At 43.3% G+C, this 24,574-nt stretch overlaps 1 protein-coding gene across 1 annotated transcript in view; it reads right to left on the bottom strand.

Annotated features, from left to right (window-relative positions):
• The window catches only part of LOC132870701 (NACHT, LRR and PYD domains-containing protein 3-like), a 129,851-nt gene that overhangs the window by 64,563 nt on the left and 40,714 nt on the right, over positions 1 to 24,574 (bottom strand). Inside the window, exons 9-13 of the mRNA XM_060904501.1 lie at positions 18,620 to 18,880; positions 16,195 to 16,476; positions 15,561 to 15,734; positions 7,345 to 7,518; positions 3,130 to 3,303 (exon numbers count right to left, since the gene is read on the bottom strand). Coding sequence (XP_060760484.1) covers positions 3,130 to 3,303; positions 7,345 to 7,518; positions 15,561 to 15,734; positions 16,195 to 16,476; positions 18,620 to 18,880 — 1,065 coding nt within the window. The remainder of the gene's footprint in view (positions 1 to 3,129; positions 3,304 to 7,344; positions 7,519 to 15,560; positions 15,735 to 16,194; positions 16,477 to 18,619; positions 18,881 to 24,574) is intronic.

Raw genomic sequence — 24,574 nt, 5'->3', positions numbered from 1 at the left:
TAATTGATAAAATCAACAAAATACAAGATGCAGACATGTTATTATTTGCCAAACAGCAATTTAAAAATAAAGGCCATGACCACTTTTGGGGATTGCCTCATAGGGCCGGTTCAAGTGGTGGGGGGCAGAGGGGCTGGGGGGCCGGTCAAAGGGGGGTGGCGGGTCGGAGTCGGCCCGCGGGCCATAGTTTGATGACCCCTGCTGTACAGGGTCACACACAAGCTGGATCCTATCCCAGTTGACTATGGGCGAGAGGCAGGGTTCACCCTGGACAATTCACCAGGTCACCACAGGACTGACAGACACAAACAACCATTCACACTCACATTCACACCTACGGTCAATTTAGAACCACCAATTATCCAAACCTGCATGTCTTTGGACTGTGGGGGAAACCGGAGCGCCCGGAGGAAACCCACACAGACATGGGGAGAACATGCAAACTCCACACAGAAAGGCCCTCGTCAGCCGCTGGGTTCAAACCCAGAACCTTCTTGCTGTGAGGCGACAGTGCTAACCACTACACCACCGTGCCGCCCGCATGTTTTACTCATTCTCATCTCATCTCATTATTTCTAGCCGCTTTATCCTTCTACAGCAGGGGTCACCAAACTACGGCCCGCGGGCCAGATCCGGCCCGCCACCCCCCTTTGACCGGCCCCCCAGCCCCTCTGCCCCCCATCACTTGAACCGGCCCTATGAGGCAATCCCCAAAAGTGGTCATGGCCTATTTTTTTAAATTGCTTTTTGGCAAATAATAACATGTCTGCATCTTGTATTTTGTTGATTTTATCAATTAAATTGATATTTAGTTATAAAATGAACTATTCATATTTTCCGAATTTTCGTCATATGCTCGCAATCAAGCAGTGACAGGCAGCGCACGCGCAGAGAACTGTCAGCGTTCAGGACAGCAAAATGGCGAGCGGTCAGCGAAAAGCTCACAGAGAGTGCAGAGTTTTTAAAGAACAGTGGACCACCGATTATTTTTTCGTTCAGTGTAAGCAGGGTTCGAATTATAAATTTGACCCTATGGGGGTCTCTATTTAAAAAAAAAAAAGCAATGCATACTCGCTCTCCTGGACCAGCGCACTTTTGCGCACTGCAGTGCACAGCTTTCACACAGAGGCGCGCGCATGCACGCACGCACACACACACACACGGTGTTGCATATATTTGTTAAACAAAGGAAGATCGTTGTGAGATAGAGGACAAGTCTTCTTCGGACTTAACTTCACATTCGATTTCGCAGGCTGCAAATTTCAGTTTGCGCGCATAGTGGTGTGGTGGTGAAGTACAGCCGTACATGTTGCGGTTTAATAACACGTTCAATACAAAGTTATGGCTGCATGGTGATCGGAAATGAAATGAGTTTTATTTATATTTATATGGTGATATAGGCTATTCAAGCTTATTATGGTGATATATGACGTATTTGAGAGACTTCCACAGAAAATTAAGTTTGCTTCTTTCATGGGAGCCTGAGGGAATGGGAGCTCAGCTCCCACTGGCTCCCACGTAATTCGAACTATGAGTGTAAGGACCGTGCAGTTTGTCTTGTATGTAAAGAAAGTGTGCCGGTTTTCAAAGAATATAATCTGCGTCGTTACTATGAAACCCGCCACAAAGAGTATGCTAGTTTGCGAGGGCAAACAAGAGAAGACAGGATTCGGAGGATGAAATGCGGACTGGCTGCACAACAGAATGTATTCCTTCCCCAAACCCAGATCAACCAGGCTGCTGTCCGAGCTAGCTATAAGGTAGCTCACCTACTAGCTACCCATGGAAAGCCGTTTACTGATGGGGACTTTGTTAAAGTATGCACGCTTGCTGTGGCCGAGGAGGTGTGTCCCGACAAGAAGGATGCGCTCAACGCAGTGAGTCTCTCCGCACCTACTATGACCAGGCGAACCGAAGATTTGAGGGACAACGTGTATGACCAGCTGAATGAGAAAGCATCAGAATTCGAGTTTTTTGCTTTGGCCATGGATGAGAGCAATGACGTGCAGGACACAGCACAACTGCTGTGATCTATTGCTCATATTATTATAATTTCACTGTTTTTTAAATTGTATTTATTTTATAGGCCTATTTATTTGACCTTTATTAAGTGTTGCATACAATTATTATTAATATTATTAATAATATCAACAGGCCTACCTACAATTTATAATTTTCCACTCACCTTTGCCAGTGTCAATCACCTCAAATAGGCAGATGTTTCTTACCTTGACAGCTTTGATGTTATTTTTATTAGAAAACAAATAAATGGAATATTTGTGGTATTTCAAATTAAAACAAAGTGTGAAGACTCAATTACTACTTTTGCAAACCACTAGTAAAGATAAACAAATATGTGCCAGGAATCAAGTGTTGATATAGTAGTGGGGGATATAGTAGTGTTGATATAGTAGTGTGGGTATAGTAGTGTGGATATAGTAGTGTGGATATAGTAGTGGGGATATAGTAGTGGGGATATAGTAGTGGGGATATAGTAGTGGGGATATAGTAGTGGGGATGGCCGTGCCAGGCTAGTAATCTCTACTACACAATGAGGCCTGCTGGTGGTCATATTTGTCTGGGTCATACAATTCTATGTGATATAGCTGACCTGACCCCGGCCCCCCATCACAGTCAGGAACGACAATGTGGCCCCCAAAGAAAAAAGTTTGGTGACCCCTGTTCTACAGGGTCGCAGGCAAGCTGGAGCCTATCCCAACTGACTACGGGCGAAAGGCGGGGTACACCCTGGACAAGTCACCAGGTCATCACAGGGCTGACACATAGACACAGACAACCATTCACACTCACATTCACACCTACGCTCAATTTACAGTCACCAGTTAACCTAACCTGCATGTCTTTGGACTGTGGGGGAAACCGGAGCACCCGGAGGAAACCCACGCGGACACGGGGAGAACATGCAAACTCCACACAGAAAGGCCCTCGTCAGCCACTGGGTTCAAACCCAGAACCTTCTTGCTGTGAGGCGGCAGTGCTAACCACTACACCACCGTGCCGCCCGCATGTTTTACTTATACAGAAAATTTTAATTGATAAACAACACTGTAAACAACTATTAACTGCTGATTTAGTGAGTTATTGTGACTCTCAGAGAGATGATCTTACCCCAGTTTCTCCAGTTTACAGTGAGGATTCTCCAGTACAGCACAGAGACGCTTCACTCCTGAGTCTCCCAGATTATTATTAGTCAGATCCAGTTCTCTCAGGTGTGAGGGGTTTGATCTCAGAGCTGAACTCAGAGCAGCACAGCCTTCATCTGAGACACCACAACCCCACAACCTGCAGAGACACAATGACACACACTTCATCAACAGATTTTCAGCTTGGTTTAATTCTTACTTTAAAGATGATGAGTGTAAAATTAATTTTATTATTCAGAATGTCATGAGGATTTAATATCACCTGTTTATTCTCATTAACAGTGAAATTAATAATGATAATACTGAGTGTTATATTGAGTTTCTCTCCTCTGTTGTGTGTGATATTAAACCATCAGCAGCTGAAGCTGAACAGAGAACAACAGACAGAAGAAAAGCTGTGAAGGTCAACGGAACAAAAATTTTAATTTATAAACGATATCAGGATATTAAAACAAAAGAATAATTATCATGTAATAAAATCATATTATGATGTAATAAAAGTAAATAAGAATGGTGTTTCTAATCAGTTCTCTGTGAAAGTCTGTTTTTACCACTTGAATAAAACCTTTTATCAGGTCATAACAGGCCTCAACATTTACTCTTGTCACCTTTTTCCCTGCAGAGCAAATGCCCTCAAATTTTTGCCCCCTTTGAATTTTCTTTTGCCCTCAAATTTTCCGGTATTTCGACAAAAGTTTTCAAGTACACAGTTTATGGCAACACTGATATGTTTTCTAGGGGTATAATTGAGTTATTTAGACAAAAAAGTACATAAATTATTTTTAAAAACATTTATTTCTGCAACAGAGCAACAAGACAAATCCTGAAAACATTGAAACATAAATCATATATGTAAGACTTACATATGGTATGAGTACATAATACTTCTTTTTATATCGAGTTTCGGATACAAAACACACTTTGTCTTGCCTCACAATGACCATCAATATTGCAAAGATGAATTATAAAACTAAAAACATTATAAAACAGGAGTCTGTACTGCAGTACTGTCTTATCATTCAGTCTGCCGTTGCATTCAGGAGGAAATTAAACAACCTGTCCTCCTCATCTACATCAGCTTCCTGTGCAGCCTCTGCAAATTGTGGGCACTGTTCACGCCGTCCCTCCGTCCACCATAGGTGGCCTGCCCTCTCAGCAATAAACGCATCAAGATCCAGGCCCTGTAGAGCAGGGGTTCTCAACCTTTTCTGCTTTAAAGCCCACCTATTCATACTTGTACCGAGTCGGGGCCCATTAAAAAAGATCCCCAATTATTTTGGCTCATCTATTCTATTAGAATCTAATAATCTACTGTAAAGTGTATTCATGGGATGCGACATCGCTCCCTGTTACAGATGGAAATTTACAACCCCGATTCCAAAAAAGTTGGGACAAAGTACAAATTGTAAATAAAAACGGAATGCAATGATGTGGAAGTTTCAAAATTCCATATTTTATTCAGAATAGAACATAGATGACATATCAAATGTTTAAACTGAGAAAATGTATCATTTAAAGAGAAAAATTAGGTGATTTTAAATTTCATGACAACAACACATCTCAAAAAAGTTGGGACAAGGCCATGTTTACCACTGTGAGACATCCCCTTTTCTCTTTACAACAGTCTGTAAACGTCTGGGGACTGAGGAGACAAGTTGCTCAAGTTTAGGGATAGGAATGTTAACCCATTCTTGTCTAATGTAGGATTCTAGTTGCTCAACTGTCTTAGGTCTTTTTTGTCGTATCTTCCGTTTTATGATGCGCCAAATGTTTTCTATGGGTGAAAGATCTGGACTGCAGGCTGGCCAGTTCAGTACCCGGACCCTTCTTCTACGCAGCCATGATGCTGTAATTGATGCAGTATGTGGTTTGGCATTGTCATGTTGGAAAATGCAAGGTCTTCCCTGAAAGAGACGTCGTCTGGATGGGAGCATATGTTGCTCTAGAACCTGGATATACCTTTCAGCATTGATGGTGTCTTTCCAGATGTGTAAGATGCCCACGCCATACGCACTAATGCAACCCCATACCATCAGAGATGCAGGCTTCTGAACTGAGCGCTGATAACAACTTGGGTCATCCTTCTCCTCTTTAGTCCGAATGACACGGCGTCCCCGATTTCCATAAAGAACTTCAAATTTTGATTCGTCTGACCACAGAACAGTTTTCCACTTTGCCACAGTCCATTTTAAATGAGCCTTGGCCCAGAGAAGACGTCTGCGCTTCTGGATCATGTTTAGATACATCGTCTTCTTTGAACTATAGAGTTTTAGCTGGCAACGGCGGATGGCATGGTGAATTGTGTTCACAGATAATGTTCTCTGGAAATATTCCTGAGCCCATTTTGTGATTTCCAATACAGAAGCACGCCTGTATGTGATGCAGTGCCGTCTAAGGGCCTGAAGATCACGGGCACCCAGTATGGTTTTCCGGCCTTGACCCTTACGCACAGAGATTCTTCCAGATTCTCTGAATCTTTTGATGATATTATGCACTGTAGATGATGATATGTTCAAACTCTTTGCAATTTTACACTGTCGAACTCCTTTCTGATATTGCTCCACTATTTGTCGGCGCAGAATTAGGGGGATTGGTGATCCTCTTCCCATCTTTACTTCTGAGAGCTGCTGCCACTCCAAGATGCTCTTTTTATACCCAGTCATGTTAATGACCTATTGCCAATTGACCTAATGAGTTGCAATTTGGTCCTCCAGCTGTTCCTTTTTTGTACCTTTAACTTTTCCAGCCTCTTATTGCCCCTGTCCCAACTTTTTTGAGATGTGTTGCTGTCATGAAATTTCAAATGAGCCAATATTTGGCATGAAATTTCAAAATGTCTCACTTTTGACATTTGATATGTTGTCTATGTTCTATTGTGAATACAATATCAGTTTTTGAGATTTGTAAATTATTGCATTCCGTTTTTATTTACAATTTGTACTTTGTCCCAACTTTTTTGGAATTGGGGTTGTAAATAAATGCAATAAAAACTAATTTTTAGATTGTAGGTATTGTATTTAAAGCTGTATGGATGCAGGTCATTCTCAGTCAGAAGGGGTTAATGATCCAAAAGTGGAGTCTGATCCATTCGCACAAGAACTTATTGCCATGTTTGTGTTCAGCAAACAAGCAGGTTATTAAAACCAAGAAGTCCACTCAAAAGAAGTGGATATAGAAAACACTCCGAAGGATTTTCATATGAAAGAAAAATTTACCACCTAAATTTGACATTAGTAGAATAAATTGTGATCATATTGTAGCCGTAACTAAATACAAAGACAATAATTATGCATACTATTAATTAACTTAATGTGAAGATAATCAACAGATTTTCACCTTTTTTTTTTAAGGATTGTGTCTATTTTAGTTTTTTGTATTTGTAATTATTTGTACCTGTACAAATTGCTCTCCTGATCAACTTATTGTGTTTAAATAAAGTTATTCATTCATTATGAGGTGGAAAATTATCCTTCTGTTGAGTTCCCTGACGTCTCAAACTACCTGGTGCTGCAGACATCGTTCTACACGGAGACACAGATTAAAACCTGGGAGAACATGGAGGAGAACAACTTTTTATATGTGTCTGGGTTAAAGATCTGGGGATCAGGACACTACAAGATAAATCCTGTATCGTTGTTGCCCGGGTAAGGAGGAGTTTCTGGGTTTTTTGGTTCGCATCTTTGCGATGGTTGCTATGACGCTAAAAGTTTTGGCATCAGGTGAAAACAAACGACTGCTGCTCAATTCCCAATCCTCCCTGATCTTCTCTTCCAGCAGGCATCACAGATCCATAGAATTACCCACAAATCCCCCCCCCCCATGTATATTCCTGAGATCATTTCCACCATGTCACTGCTGCTTTAAACCCTGCAGCTCACACAAAGGGCAGTTAGTTTGTGTCTCAGGTGCAGTTTGTGTGATTAGTTACAGTGTTGTAGTAAATTTCACAGTGAGTTCAGACACATTGCAGTCGGATCAAGTCCCGTTTTGTGCTGCAGCTTCTCACATACGTCCATCTGACCCAAAGACTCTGTGACAAATCATCAGTGTGCAGTGAACAGAAACAATCTTCCTCCTCAGGACATTGATGATGAACCTAAAACCTCTGCTTCAGTCTCACTATTAGAGAATGTGTCTTACTGAGGAGCAGGTCATGTGACTCTCAGAGAGATGATCTTACCCCAGTGTCTCCAGTTTACAGTGAGGATTCTCCAGTACAGCACAGAGACGCTTCACTCCTGAGTCTCCCAGATTATTCTTCGACAGATCCAGTTGTCTCAGGTGTGAGGGGTTTGATCTCAGAGCTGAACTCAGAGCAGCACAGCCTTCATCTGAGACACCACAACCACACAACCTGCAGAGACACAATGACACACACTTCATCAACAGATTTTCATCTTGGTTTAATTCTTACATTAAAGATGAGTGTAAAGTTAATTTTATTGTTCAGAATATCATGAGGATTTAATAATCACCTGTTTATTCTCATTAACAGTGTAATTAATAATGATAATACTGAGTGTTATATTGAGTTTCTCTCCTCTGTTGTGTGTGATATTAAACCATCAGCAGCTGAAGCTGAACAGAGAACAGCAGAGAGACCATGAACTTTAATCAGAGAGAGAGAGAGAGAGAGAGAGAGAGAGAGAGAGAGACTGAATCTCAGATGGTTCTCTACTAGACTTATAGTGCACTACACAGGGGCAATAAACTTGTTTCTCCAGAGTCTACAGAGTGCATTTATAGAACACTATAGATTTATATTGTTGTAGAATCAGAGAAGTAAACAATGATTATTCCATATAAATCCTACAAACATTCAGCCACTCGTTCTTGAGACAGCGTGTGAACAAGAATTTCAGAAAAAATGGACAGAAAACCCGAAAACATACCGGTTTCACCTCTCAGTGTCGGAGGAATAAAAATGTCAGTGTAATTTATGACCATGTTCATTTGTCTCATTACTTTTTATCCCTCAAAAAAGAGGGACCACATATAAAAAGTGCTGTAAATTTCAACACCAGTCAGCCAATCTGGTTGCAAGTTTCCTCAAAATAAAGCTGAAGGTCTGCACTTTGAGCTCATTTTCATTATTTAATTTAATCAACAATATACTGTGGAGGACAACAACAATAACAGTTTAAAAAAACCCCACAGTAATTATCTATATCCACGTCAGGGCTGGATTTAGGGGGGTCCTGGGATCTCATCTCATCTCATTATCTCTAGCCGCTTTATCCTGTCCAACAGGGTCGCAGGCAAGCTGGAGCCTATCCCAGCTGACTACAGGCGAAAGGCGGGGTACACCCTGGACAAGTTGCCAGGTCATCACAGGGCTGACACATAGACACAGACAACCATTCACACTCACATTCACACCTACGGTCAATTTATGGCCCTTTTCCACTACCCTTTTTCAGCTCACTTCAGCCCGACACGGCTCGCATTTCGACTACCAAAAACCAGCACGACTCAGCTCGTTTCAGCCCTGCTTAGCCCCTAAAACTCGCACCGTTTTGGAGTGGGGCTGAAGCGAGCCAAACCGTGCCGACTGAGGTTGGGGGCGTGAGCAGACACTCCCCTGTGCACTGATTGGTGAGGAGGAGTGTCCTCACATGCCCACACACGCCCCGCGAGCACGCTGGGATCTGTAAACACTGTAAACCCGGAAGAAGGAGAATTACGAATTAGGAGAATTTCTGAAGCCTTATGCGCCTCGCCTCATCTATACGCTCTTGCCAGTATCTGTTGGCGTTGTCGGTGACAACAAGCCACAGCACCAAGACCAGCAACACTAACGACTCCATGTCCTCCATGTTTATTGTTTACTATCCGGGTCGTGAGACTACCGCTGAAAAGCTCACTGAATCAGTGACATACAGAGCATCGTGGACGAGTTCGCGGAGCGCAAGGCTCGTCGTATGCCCTTCAAATAATGTGCGCAGTAGGCTATTGATGTTTTATTATGAGCCATGTACAGTATGTCGCCTAATGTTATTTTGTTTCTGAGTTACATGCTCGTTTGAAGGACTTAATGTACAAAATAACATAGTTGCACCCCGTAGTGTTGAAATTGGTAAACACAGTGCATTCAGTGAGGTTTGCACCGCCCTCCTTTTATTTCTGACTCTTCCTTTCACCGTTGCAACCTCTGAGCGCTCATTCGTATGCCCTTCAAATAATGTGCGCAGTATAGGCTATTGATGTTTTATTATGAGCCATGTACAGTATCCTAATGTTTTTTGTTTCTGAGTTACATGTTCGTTTGAAGGACTTGATGTACTAAATAACATAGTTGCACCCGGTAGTGTTGAAATTGGTAAACACCGCAGTTGCGGACATTTTGTAGCCTAAAATGATGTTATGATAAGCTTTAATAAAGGGCCCGATCATTTGCCCCGCCCCCGGCCCGGCTCTGACTTGTTCCGCCACTGTCACTGATGTCACTGTTTGCGCTGCTTAACGACATCACATGACGTCCACCCACTTTCGCTAACTCCACCCAATGTGTCCACCCACTTCCAGCCAGCACAGTTCAGCGCGGTTGTAGTCGAAATGCAACTCCAACATCCCCACTCAGCTCGACTCGGCACGGCACGGCTCAGCCGCGTTTGTAGTGGAAAAGCGGCATTAGAGTCACCAGTTAACCTAACCTGCATGTCTTTGGACTGTGGGGGAAACCGGAGCACCCGGATGAAACCCACGCGGACACGGGGAGAACATGCAAACTCCACACAGAAAGGCCCTCGCCGGCCACGGGGCTCGAACCCGGACCTTCTTGCTGTGAGGCGACAGCGCTAACCACTACACCACCGTGCTGCCCGGGTCCGGGGATGAGGTTGAAAAAAAATAAATAACTTTGAAGCTCGACAATCCACACTATCCCTAAAAATTTCATGCAACCAGAAAGAAAAGTTAAAAATAATAATGTGTAACCGGGTCAAGATATTGGCATGTTTCTATACATAATGTCCTGTGCTAGTCTCAATGGTTGATGACTCCTTTAAGAGACGCAGAACTACAATGACGTAATTTTGTAGTAAGGAGAGATGAGTTATGGGAGTGGACAGAGACAAACGAAGCCGCGAAACCTGACCAAGACACCGCTGTTGGAATGGAGGCAAATGCACTCTAATATTCCTTGTAAGTCGACGTATTTGCCTAAAGAAATGGTGCAGTAGTGTGTTTTATGTCTTTAATGATGACAGAAGCGTAAATCAGAATTGTCTTTCGAAGGATGTGTATGGATGGCGAATGATTTACCAACGTGCTCAATTAGCTAGCCGAGTGTACATGCAGTCAGGGTAAAGCTCATTTGCAGTTTTTGTTTATATACATACTGGCTATTAACTTGTCATACCCACACTCAGTTTTTGACATGTATTTGTCATTGTAATAGCGTGTCTTTATTTTTTTTTTAGACTAAAGTATTGAGGTGTAGAGAACGTGCATGCCATGCAATAGCCTGTGCAGTAAGTATTACTCTCAGTGGTGAACATGAGATTACAACTAGACAAGGGAAAGGTGGGATTGTATGTGGTGTATTAATATGGTCTTTGTGATTTGTTTGTTATTTTAGTATCACCGCTACCGTTTTGCATGTATAATTTAAACTCACATGGTATTATTATTATTTTTGTTTTTGAAATCTTAACTGCTTTTGGCAGGGAACTCGCCGCAGTATAGATTTTGTTTTTTGGTTTTTTTGGTCTTTTCGATGTTAACCTCCTGCGCTTGGTTTTGGATGGTGGTCTGATTTTCATTTTGTATCAGCACTGTTATTGGTAAAGTATAAACATATGGTGATAATTGTTTTCAGTACTACATAGTGCCCCTCCTAGAACTGCCACCTTATTGTGGTGGAGGGGTTTGTGTGCTTGAATGATACTAGGAGCTATGTTGTCGGGGGCATTATGCCCCTGTTAGGGTTTCCCAAGGCAGACAGGTCCTAGGTGACAGGCCAGACCAAGAGCAGTTCACCAAAAACCCCCTATGGAGAAAAAATCCAGGACCGTGACGTCGCCCGGTAGGACGCAGCCGGGGCCCCACCCTGGAGCCAGGCCTGGGGTTGGGGCTCGTATGTGAGCGCTTGGTGGCCGGGCCTTTGCCCATGGGGCCCGGCTGGGCTCAGCCCGAAGAGGTGACGTGGGCCCGACCTCCTGTGGGTTCACCACCCACAGAGGTAGCAGTAGGGGTTTGGTGCAGTGTGGATTGGGTGGCAGTCGAAGGCAGGGGCCTCGACGACCTGATCCCCGGACACAGCGGCTGGCTGTTGGGACATGGAATGTCACTTCGCTGGGGGGGGAAAGAGCCTGAGCTTGTGCGGGAGGTTGAGAGGTACCGGCTAGAGATAGTCGGGCTCACCTCCACGCACAGCTTGGGCTCTGGAACCCAGCTCCTCGAGAGGGGCTGGACTTTCCACTTCTCTGGAGTCGCCTGTGGTGAGCGGCGGCGGGCTGGTGTGGGCTTGCTTATAGCTCCCCAGCTCAGCTGCCATGTGTTGGAGTTTACCCCAGTGAATGAGAGGGTCGCCTCTCTGCGCCTTCGGATTGGGGAGAGGGCTCTTGCTGTTGTTTGTGCCTACGGGCCAAATAGCAGTATAGAGTATCCGGCCTTCTTGGAGTCCCTGGAAGAGGTACTGAGGGGTGCTCAGACTGGGGACTCCATTGTGCTACTGGGGGACTTCAATGCTCACGTGGGCGACGACAGTGACACCTGGAGGGGCGTGGTTGAGTGGAACGGCCTCCCTGATCTGAACCCGAGTGGTGTTTTGTTATTGGAATTCTGTGCTAGTCACGGTTTGTCCATAACGAACACCATGTTCGAGCATAGGGGTGTCCATAAGTGCACGTGGCACCAGGACACCTTAGGTCGGAGGTCGATGATCGACTTTGTAGTCGTTTCATCTGATCTCCGGCCCTATGTCTTGGACACTCGGGTGAAGAGAGGGGCTGAGCTGTCAACTGATCACCACCTGGTGGTGAGTTGGATCCGCTGGCGGAGGAGGAAGCTGGACAGACCTGGCAGACCCAAACGTATGGTGAGGGTCTGCTGGGAACGTCTGGCCGAGCACTCTGTTGGGGAGGTCTTTAACTCCCACCTCCGGGAGAGCTTTTCCCAGCTTCCGAGGGAGGCGGGGGACATTGAGTCTGAGTGGACCATGTTCTCTACCTCCATTGTGGACGCAGCTGTTCGGAGCTGTGGCCGCAAGGTCTCCGGTGCCTGTCGTGGCGGCAATCCCCGAACCCGGTGGTGGACACCGGAAGTAAGGGATGCCGTCAAGCTGAAGGAGTCCTATCGGGCCATGTTGACCTCCAGGACTCCTGAGGCAGCCGACGGGTATCGGCAGGCCAGGCGTGCTGCAGCTCGGGCAGTTGCGGAGGCAAAAACTCAGAACTGGGAGGAGTTCGGGGAGGCCATGGAGAAGGACTATCGGTCGGCCTCGAAGAAATTCTGGCAAACCGTCCGGCGCCTCAGGAGGGGGAAGCAGTACTCTGCCAACACTGTTACAGTGCGGGTGGGGAGCTGTTGACCTCGACTGGGGACATTGTCGGGCGGTGGAAGGAATACTTTGAGGATCTCCTCAATCCCACCATCATGTCTTCCACTGAGGAGACTGAGCCTGATGACTCAGAGGTGGACTCGTCCATTACCCAAGCCGAAGTCACTGAGGTGGTTTGCAAGCTCCTCGGTGGCAAGGCACCGGGGGTGGATGAGATCCGCCCTGAGTATCTCAAGTCTCTGGATGTTGTGGGGCTGCCTTGGTTGACACGCCTCTGCAACATCGCGTGGCGGTCAGGGACAGTGCCTCTGGAGTGGCAGACTGGGGTGGTGGTCCCTCTTTTTAAGAAAGGGGACCGGAGAGTGTGCTCCAATTATAGGGGAATCACACTTCTCAGCCTCCCAGGGAAAGTTTATTCCAGGGTACTGGAGAGGAGAATTCGACCAATAGTTGAACCTCGGATCCAGGAGGAACAATGCGGTTTTCGTCCTGGTCGCGGAACACTGGACCAGCTCTATACCCTTCATAGGGTGCTCGAGGGTTCATGGGAGTTTGCCCAACCAGTCCACATGTGCTTTGTGGATCTGGAGAAGGCATTCGACCGTGTCCCCCGTGGTATTCTGTGGGGGGTGCTTCGGGAGTATGGGGTTCGGGGCTCTTTGCTAAGGGCTGTCCGGTCCCTGTACGAACGGAGCAGGAGTCTGGTTCGCATTGCCGGCAGTAAGTCAAACCTGTTCCCAGTGCATGTTGGACTCCAGCAGGGCTGCCCTTTGTCACCGGTTCTGTTCATAATTTTTATGGACAGAATTTCTAGGCGCAGCCAGGGGCCGGAAGGAATCCTGTTTGGGAACCACAGGATTTCATCTCTGCTTTTTGCGGATGATGTTGTCCTGTTGGCTTCTTCAAACCAGGACCTTCAGCATGCATTGGGGCGGTTTGCAGTCGAGTGTGAAGCGGCTGGGATGAGAATCAGCACCTCCAAGTCCGAGGCCATGGTTCTCGACCGGAAAAGGGTGGCTTGCCCTCTCCAGGTTGGTGGAGAAGTCCTGCCTCAAGTGGAGGAGTTTAAGTATCTCGGGATCTTGTTCACGAGTGAGGGAAGGATGGAGCGTGAGATCGACAGGCGGATCAGTGCAGCCTCCGCAGTGATGCGGTCGCTTTACCGGTCCGTCGTGGTGAAGAAGGAGCTGAGCCAAAAGGCGAAGCTCTCAATTTACCGGTCGATCTACGTTCCGACTCTCACCTATGGTCATGAGCTTTGGGTAATGACAGAAAGAACAAGATCGCGGATACAAGCGGCTGAAATGAGTTTCCTTCGCAGGGTGGCTGGGCGCTCCCTTAGAGATAGGGTGAGAAGCACAGTCACTCGGGAGGAGCTCGGAGTAGAGCCGCTGCTCCTCCACATCGAGAGGAACCAGCTGAGGTGGCTCGGGCATCTTTTTCGGATGCCTCCTGGACGCCTCCCTGGGGAGGTGTTCCAGGCATGTCCCCCCAGGAGGAGGCCCCGGGGAAGACCCAGGACACGCTGGAGGGACTATGTCTCTCGGCTGGCCTGGGAACGCCTCGGTGTTCTTCCCGAGGAGCTGGCCGAGGTGTCTGGGGAAAGAGAAGTTTGGGCTTCCATGCTTAGACTGCTGCCTCCGCGACCCGGTCCCGGATAAGCGGAAGAAGACGAGACGAGACTACATAGTGCGCAAGAATAGAGGTAAACTTTATTTCATTTGGTCCTAAGACTACTCTAAGGGTGATGATACACGGGGCAACTTTTTGGGCAATGTTGCCGGGCAATGTTGCTGGGCAATTGCGTTTTGACTCTTTTCTATTGAGATTGGGCAACACTGTTTCTTTCTGAATGGTTTTGATAATCTCTGGCAACTTTTTGAGATAAGCCAATCAGAACGCGAGTATCGAGTCATGTGACCTCCGGTGAGGTTCGGATCAGAAATTTCAAACAAATATGGCGGCCGCTCAGTGTCAGTGGAGTGAAGAGATGGAGAGACCCCTCATCTGTTTTTACGCCGGTAAGTTATTTTAATATTCTATATGGAGGAATTTACCTCACCAAAGCTCTAAAAAACAACAGACAGCTTGATTAAATGGTCACAGCAAAAATTAAGACATCGATTTTTTTTAGCTAACTGTAAACTGCCGTTGCTAACTATTGTTGCCCATTGTTAGTTGCCCTGAAAAGTTGCCCTGTGTCTCACGTACTTGCCCGTTGCCAGCAACATTGCTCGGCAACATTGCCCAAAAAGTTGCCCCGTGTATCATCACCATAAGAAGTAGAGAGCACCACTGTATAATCTTTTCAGTTCATTCAATTTTGTATCATAAACCTAAAAAGCCTTGTATAAAATCTATCAGATAAAAACCCAAAATTCTATTTGTTGGTTTGTTGTGTTTATTTTATTCCCCACCAACAAAATCAATGGGACTTTGTAATGTTTTTCTGTTGCACTTGTTTTTACAGCACAATTCGAGCCACGCTGCCTGTTAAAAGCCTCGATATCTCAGAAACTAATGCAGATACAAGCCTGGAATTTTACACTATTTATTGGGAATAGTGACTTTATTCAAAAATATGAAGCAAATCTGACATGGTCAGTTGGAAACCTTTTTTTTTTTTTTCATCTGATGATTATTCATTTTAATTAATTAAAAAAAAAAATTCAGACACACTGCAGTCGGATCAAGACCCGTTTTGTGCTGCAGCTTCTCACATACGTCCATCTGACCCAAAGACTCTGTGACAAATCATCAGTGTGCAGTGAAAAGAAATAATCTTCCTCCTCAGGACATTGATGATGAACCTAAAACCTCTGCTTCAGTCTCACTATTAGAGAATGTGTCTTACTGAGGAGCAGGTCATGTGACTCTCAGAGAGATGATCTTACCCCAGTTTCTCCAGTTTACAGTGAGGATTCCTCAGTACAGCACAGAGACGCTTCACTCCTGAGTCTCCCAGATTATTATTAGTCAGATCCAGTTGTCTCAGATGTGAGGGGTTTGATCTCAGAGCTGAACTCAGAGCAGCACAGCCTTCATCTGAGACACCACAACGCCACAACCTGCAGAGACACAATGACACACACTTCATCAACAGATTTTCATCTTGGTGTAATAGTGGTTGTGAAGATGATGTCTCTCATGTTGGACTGTCTCTATTCTCTTCACCAATCACAAGCTATTATTAATAATGACTCAAACATTACCACTGTTACTGACATTAAGTTTACTCGAGGTGCAAATGATTCAGCAAAAAGTCAATAATTTAAAGGTTTAAGTGAAGAGTCAGGTTTTGTAGAATTTATCTCTGTTGACTGGATTTTTAATGCTCACATATTTAACTGTAAAGACAATTATTTCTTTAAAGTAAAAGTGATTGAGGAAAAATTATTACTTCATGACTAATATATTTGTTCTGCATGCTTTACTTTTACAGCAAATTTTAATTGATAAACAACACTGTATACAATTATTAACTGCTGCTTTAGTGAGTTATTGTGACTCTCAGAGAGATGATCTTACACCAGTGTCTCCACTTTACAGTGAGGATTCTCCAGTACAGCACAGAGACGCTTCACTCCTGAGTCTTCTAGTTTATTCCCAGACAGATCCAGTGTCTCCACTTTACAGTGAGGATTCTCCAGTAGAGCACAGAGACACTTCACTCCTGAGTCTTCTAGTTTATTGCCAGACAGATCCAGTGTCTTCACAGTCAGATGCAGTTCTCTCAGACTGGAGGTTTCTGAGTTGAGCACTGAGACCAGAGCTTCAGCGCTTCCCCCTTTAATTGTATCACAACTGATCCTGAAGGAAATAAAATAATACATAATAAACTCACACAAATTATCAAACAGGTCCTCAAATCTTTCACTGCACCATTTCTTTTTCATAAATGACAAAATACAAACTCCGAGTCAACAATACACTGAAATGCTGTAACAGTAATTCACAGTTTGAGCTGTTCAGAGTTGAGTTTTCTGCTGCGCACGTCATCACTGACACATGGGATACGAGTACATACATGTTTTACATCCATCCATTATCTGTATCCATCCATTATCCTGTACAGCAGGGGTCACCAAACTTTTTTCTCTGGGGGCCACACTGTCGTTCCTGACTGTGACGGGGGGCCGGGGTTGGGTCAGCTATATAACAGAATTGTATGACCCAGACAAATATGACCACCAGCAGGCCTCATTGTGTAGTAGAGATTACTAGCCTGGCACAGCCATCCCCACTACTATATCCACACTACTATATCCACACTTGATTCCTGGCACATATTTGTTTAGCTTTACTAGTGATTTGCAAAAGTAGTAATCGAGTCTTCACGCTTTGTTTTAATTTGAAATACCACAGATATTCCATTTATTTATTTTCTAATAAAAATAACATCAAAGCTGTCAAGGTAAGAAACATCTGCCTAGTTGAGGTGATTGACACTGGCAAAAGTGAGTGGAAAATTATAAACTGTAGGTAGGCCTGTTGATATTATTAATAATAGTAATAATAATTGTGTGCAGCACTTAATAAAAGGTCAAATAAATAGGCCTATAAAATAAATACATTTGAAAAAAAACAGTGAAATTATAATAATATATGAGCAATAGATCACAGCAGTTGTGCTGTGTCCTGCACGTCATTGCTCTCATCCATGGCCAAAGCAAAAAACTCGAATTCTGATGCTTTCTCACTCAGCTGGTCAGACCCGTTGTCCCCCAAATCTTCGGTTCGCCTGGTCATAGTAGGTGCGGAGAGACTCACCGCGTTGAGCACATCCTTCTTGTCTGGACACGCCTCCTCGGCCACAGCAAGCATGCATACTTTAACAAAGTCCCCATCAGTAAACGGCTTTCCATGGGTAGCTAGTAGGTGAGCTACCTTATAGCTAGCTCGGACAACAGCATGGTTGATCTGGGTTTGGCGAAGGAATACATTCTGTTGTGCAGCCAGTCCGCATTTCATCCTCCGAATCCTGTCTTCTCTTGTTTGCCCTCGCAAACTAGCATACTCTGTGGCGGGTTTCGTAGTGACGACGCAGATTATGTTCTTTAAAAACCGACACACTTTCTTTACATACAAGACAAACTGCACGGTCCTTACACTGAACGAAAAAATAATCGGTGGTCCACTGTTCTTTAAAACTTTGCACTCTGTCAGCTTTTTGCTGACTGCTAGCCATTTTGCTGTCCTGAACACTGACAGTTCTCTGTGCGTGCGCTGCCCGTCACTGCTTGATCGCGAGCATATGACGAAAATTCGGAAAATATGAATAGTTCATTTTATAACTAAATATCAATTTTAATTGATAAAATCAACAAAATACAAGATGCAGACATGTTATTATTTGCCAAAAAGCAATTTAAAAAAAATAGGCCATGACCACTTTTGGGGATTGCCTCATAGGGCCTGTTCAAGTGGTGGGGGACAGAGGGGCTGGGGGGCCGGTCAAAGGGGGGTGGCGGGCCGGAGTTGGCCCGCGGGCCGGAGTTTGATGACCCCTGCTGTACAGGGTCTCACACAAGCTGGATCCTATCCCAGTTGACTATGGGCGAGAGGCGGGGTTCACCCTGGACAATTCACCAGGTCACCACAGGACTGACAGACACAAACAACCATTCACACTCACATTCACACCTACGGTCAATTTAGAACCACCAATTATCCAAACCTGCATGTCTTTGGACTGTGGGGGAAACCGGAGCACCTGGAGGAAACCCACACAGACACGGGGAGAACATGCAAACTCCGCACAGAAAGGCCCTCGTCAGCCACTGGGTTCAAACACAGAACCTTCTTGCTGTGAGGCGACAGTGCTAAACACTACACCACCATGCCACCCACATGTTTTACTTTTACAGAAAAATTTAATTGATAAACAACACTGTAAACAACTATTAACTGCTGATTTAGTGAGATATTGTGACTCTCAGAGAGATGATCTTACCTCAGTGTCTCCACTTTACAGTGAGGATTCTCCAGTACAGCACAGAGACGCTTCACTCCTGAGTTTTCTAGTTTATTCCCAGTCAGATCCAGTGTCTCCACTTTACAGTGAGGATTCTCCAGTACAGCACAGAGACACTTCACTCCTGAGTCTCCCAGATTATTATTAGTCAGATTCAGTTGTCTCAGGTGTGAGGGGTTTGATCTCAGAGCTGAACTCAGAGCAGCACAGCCTTCATCTGAGACACCACAACCACACAACCTGCAGAGACACAATGACACACACTTCATCAACAGATTTTCATCTTGGTTTAATTCTTACTTTAAAGATGATGACTGTAAAATTAATGTTATTATTCAGAATGTCATGAGGATTTAATATCACCTGTTTATTCTCATTAACAGTGTAATTAATAATGATAATACTGAGTGTTATATTGAGTTTCTCTCCTCTGTTGTGTGTGATATTAAACCATCAGCAGCTGAAGCTGAACAGAGAACAGCAGACAGAAGAAAAGCTGTGAAGGTCAACGGAACAAAAATTTTAATTTATAAACGATATCAGGATATTAAAACAAAAGAATAATTATCATGTCATAAAATCATATGATGTAATAAAAGTAAATAAGAATGGTGTTTCTAATCAGTTCTCTGTGAAAGTCTGTTTTCACCACTTGAATAAAACCTTTTATCAGGTCATAACAGGCCTCAACATTTACTCTTGTCACCTTTTTCCCTGCAGAGCAAATGCCCTCAAATTTTTGCCCCCTTTGAATTTTCTTTTGCCCTCAAATTTTGCGGTATTTTGGCAAAAGTTTTCAAGTACACAGTTTATGGCAACACTGATATGTTTTCTAGAGGTATAATTGAGTTATTTAGACAAAAAAGTACATAAATTATTTTTAAAAACATTTACAACCCCGATTCCAAAAAAGTTGGGACAAAGTACAAATTGTAAATAAATACGGAATGCAATGATGTGGAAGTTTCAAAATTCCATATTTTATTCAGAATAGAACATAGATGACATATCAAATGTTTAAACTGAGAAAATGTATCATTTAAAGAGAAAAATTAGGTGATTTTAAATTTCATGACAACAACACATCTCAAAAAAGTTGGGACAAGGCCATGTTTACCACTGTGAGACATCCCCTTTTCTCTTTACAACAGTCTGTAAACGTCTGGGGACTGAGGAGACAAGTTGCTCAAGTTTAGGGATAGGAACGTTAACCCATTCTTGTCTAATGTAGGATTCTAGTTGCTCAACTGCCTTAGGTCTTTTTTGTCGTATCTTCCGTTTTATGATACGCCAAATGTTTTCTATGGGTGAAAGATCTGGACTGCAGGCTGGCCAGTTCAGTACCCGGACCCTTCTTCTACGCAGCCATGATGCTGTAATTGATGCAGTATGTGGTTTGGCATTGTCATGTTGGAAAATGCAAGGTCTTCCCTGAAAGAGACGTCGTCTGGATGGGAGCATATGTTGCTCTAGAACCTGGATATACCTTTCAGCATTGATGGTGTCTTTCCAGATGTGTAAGATGCCCATGCCACACGCACTAATGCAACCCCATACCATCAGAGATGCAGGCTTCTGAACTGAGCGCTGATAACAACTTGGGTCATCCTTCTCCTCTTTAGTCCGAATGACACGGCGTCCCTGATTTCCATATAGAAGTTCAAATTTTGATTTGTCTGACCACAGAACAGTTTTCCACTTTGCCACAGTCCATTTTAAAAGAGCCTTGGCCCAGAAAAGACGTCTGCGCTTCTGGATCATGTTTAAATACGGCTTCTTCTTTGAACTATAGAGTTTTAGCTGGCAACGGCGGATGGCATGGTGAACTGTGTTCACAGATAATGTTCTCTGGAAATATTCCTGAGCCCATTTTGTGATTTCCAATATAGAATCATGCCTGTATGTGATGCAGTGCCGTCTAAGGGCCTGAAGATCACGGGCACCCAGTATGGTTTTCCGGCCTTGACCCTTACGCACAGAGATTCTTCCAGATTCTCTGAATCTTTTGATGATATTATGCACTGTAGATGATGATATGTTCAAACTCTTTGCAATTTTACACTGTCAAACTCCTTTCTGATATTGCTCCACTATTTGTTGGCGCAGAATTAGGGGGATTGGTGATCCTCTTCCCATCTTTACTTCTGAGAGCCGCTGCCACTCCAAGATGCTCTTTTTATACCCAGCCATGTTAATGACCTATTGCCAATTGACCTAATGAGTTGCAATTTGGTCCTCCAGCTGTTCCTTTTTTGTACCTTTAACTTTTCTAGCCTCTTCTTGCCCCTGTCCCAAGTTTTTTTGAGATGTGTTGCTGTCATGGAATTTCAAACGAGCCAATATTTGGCATGAAATTTCAAAATGTCTCACTTTTGACATTTGATATGTTGTCTATGTTCTATTGTGAATACAATATCAGTTTTTGAGATTTGTAAATTATTGCATTCCATTTTTATTTACAATTTGTACTTTGTCCCAACTTTTTTGGAATCAGGGTTGTATTTCTGCAACAGAGCAACAAGACAAGTCCTGAAAAAAGGAAACATAAATCATATATGTAAGACTTACACATGGTACGAGTACATAATACTTCTTTTTATATCGAGTTTCGGATACAAAACGCACTTTGTCTTGCCTCACAATGACCATCAATATTGCAAAGATGAATTATAAAACTAAAAACATTATAAAACAGGAGTGTGTACTGCAGTACTGTCTTATCATTCAGTCTGCCGTTGCATTCAGGAGGAAATTAAACAACCTGTCCTCCTCATCTACATCAGCTTCCTGTGCAGCCTCTGCAAATTGTGGGCACTGTTCACGCTGTCCCTCCGTCCACCATAGGTGGCCTGCCCTCTCAGCAATAAACGCATCAAGATCCAGGCCCTGTAGAGCAGGGGTTCTCAACCTTTTCTGCTTTAAAGCCCACCTATTCATACTTGTACTTGTATTCATACTTGTTTTTTTATTTATTTTTTTGCTCCTCCTACTCAAGCGAGTAGGACGCTTCTTTGCTTTGCTCCTGCTTTCTTAATCTATATTTCTATACTTTACTTTCTCATTGAATTTCCACTTTTTTTCTCTCTTTTCTTCATCTTTATAAGCTTTTAAATTTAATTTTAATTTCCACTTTTTTTTTTTTAAATGCCAGGAAGCAAAAAATCCTGCAGAAAATGCATGGAATTAGAACAGAGGATTTCTATTCTGGAATCAAAGATTAATGCTTTGCCAAAAACGGACGAATTAAAAGCGATATCTCAGGAAAGGAGTACAGAAACAGTGGCTGAGAATGCAGAGATTGCGCTCCGACAGACTGAGGACATTGCAGACCAAGTGGAAGAATTCATAACTCAAGCTGTACAAAATGTGAGGACTGAAAACTGGCAAATGATGGGTGCTAAGCCTAAAAACAAAAACAGAAGAGTAATTACTTCAACACCAGCTCGTTCTACAAATTACAGTAGGATCTACAATCCTATGGAAAATCCACAGCCCATAAAGCTTCAGAACAAATTTGAATGCCTCAGGGATGTGGAAGAGGATTTGTCAAGTGGACAAACACATAGTAAAAAGAGATCGCACCAAGATCGAAGAGCTGTGAGAAGAGGCAAAAAGCAGCTCGTAACACCACCTGATCCCACAACCCTTGTTCTTGGTGATTCCACTGTAAGACAATTAAAAGGTTATGAGATGATTATTTGTTGTCTTCCAAATGCATCCATCTCTGACACCAAAGACAGCATTTTGAAACTCATGTCCGAGCATAAAACGATTAAGCGTATCGTTGTACATGTGGGAGCAAACGATGTTTTCAGAGAACAGCTGTTTGTCCAAGATGATTTCAGAAAACTTTTTTCTGAGCTCTACAAGACTGGAATTCAATCTTTTATCAGTGGCCCACTCCCAGCGAGAGGAAGTTTTGCTTTTTCTCGACTCTTCAGTCTTAACACCTGGCTTGGAAAAACTTGTTCTTCATTTGGTATGAATTTCATAGACAATTTTAATCTTTTTTGGAATCGCAAAGAATTCTACAAGCCAAATAGCACTGAACTCAGCTGGATTGGAGCCAAAGTCTTAGCAGACCACTACAAACTTGCAATCTTTTCTCAGCCAGCACCGAGGAAAACAGTTGATAAGATGTCGCAGACTGACAGTTACAAAGCCTAAACAATCATCTTTGCAAGTCGTCATCAAGGACACACAAACATCTGACTTGCAGGCCTCCCAACATTCAAGGACAGACGACTCCACTTCTCCTCGGATGGATTTCCCAAATAGCATGAAAAAACTGCTTCCTATGGCTACGCTCTCTTTTTCTAGTCCAAATTTGTCGCGACAAGCAGTGTACCCAGTTCATCAAAATTGTGTTCGTCCAGGACTTTCAGCTGGCTACAAATCTTTTTCACCATCCAAAAGATACATGTCATCTCCAGTCCTTTCACCCTCAAACCAAATGGAACATTTAGAAAGTCTTGTTTGATGTACTCTGGGTCCCTGCAAATGAATGTAGAAAAAAGCAGGGATCCGATGTTGACACTATTCCTGTGTTGATAAGAAACAGAAAACATAGAGCACATTTAACCCTGGGGGTGAACCAATTTAATCTCCTTCCTGTTTTAAAACAGCATCAGAGTGCACAACCAAATATTACTGTAAAACTAGCCCTTCTGAATATTAGATCACTTTTAAACAAGTCATTTTTAATTAATGATCTTATTTGCAAACACAATCTTGATTTTTTGCTTCTAACTGAAACCTGGCTGGATCAAGCAAATAGTGCTACCACCCTTATCGAAGCAGCTCCCCCAAATTTTAATTTTTTGAATGTTACCCGACAAGGGAAAGGTGGAGGGATCGCAAATATTTTCAAAGTCTCTTTTCAATGTAAACAATCCTCACTTGGTGATTTTATGTCCTTTGAACACTTATGTGCACTTGTTACATGCTCTCCTAACATATTATTATTAACTATTTACAGGCCTCCGAGACATTCACCCAAAGTCTTTCTTGAAGAGTTTGGTGAATTGTTATCAGTCATTTGCTTAGAGTTTGATTGTCTTATTATATCTGGGGATTTTAACTTACATGTAGATAATACTGACAACATTTATGCCAAAGAACTATTTGCAATTATTGATAACTTTAACCTAGTACAACATGTACAGGGACCGACCCACTCTCGTGGTCATACTCTTGACCTCGTCATCACAAAGGGTCTTACTGTTTCTTATACTGTTGTTGACCTGGCCTAATCTGACCATTTCTGTGTTTTCTTTGAAGTTTCTATGTCTCCTCACATTCAGAATAGCTCAACGACTATAGGCAGGAGAGTCATAAACGACAACACGTGCTCTTTTTAAGCAAGCTCTCTCTCAGAACTCAACCAAAATGTCAGACTCTGTAGATGATTTACTGGAATTTTTTAATTTAAATATGACCCAAATTATGGATGATATTGCTCCATTCAAAATCAAAAGAATCAATGATAAGCAGAAAGCACCATGGAAGCAGTACCCGGCTGTTAAACTGCTAAAGAGAGAATGTAGAAAGACTGAAAGAAAATGGCGCAAATCTAAACTTCACATCCATTATCAAATCCATAAAGAGATGCTTTGTAATTATAATTATGAAATTCGTAAAGCAAGACAGTCTTTCTTCTCCAATATCATCAGCAGGAATATGAACAATGCCCGTGTGCTATTTTCAACAGTAGAGAAGCTAACTAATCCCCCACCACAATTAGCACCTGAACTTCTCTCAGTTAATAAATGCAATGAGTTTGCATCCTTCTTCAAAGGTAAAATTGATAAAATACGGCAGAATATTTCTCATAATATATCTCAGTTGCAAAAAATTGAAAAACTGCAATCACCAATGACACAGATAGATAACTTTAACACAATGTCAGAATTTTGTTTAATTGATTATGAGACT

Source organism: Neoarius graeffei, chromosome 22 (assembly GCF_027579695.1).
Source record: "Neoarius graeffei isolate fNeoGra1 chromosome 22, fNeoGra1.pri, whole genome shotgun sequence".
Classification (NCBI taxonomy): Eukaryota; Metazoa; Chordata; class Actinopteri; order Siluriformes; family Ariidae; genus Neoarius; species Neoarius graeffei.
The sequence above is the reverse complement of the archived record's forward strand: the minus strand, read 5'-3'. Positions and strand labels throughout refer to the sequence as shown.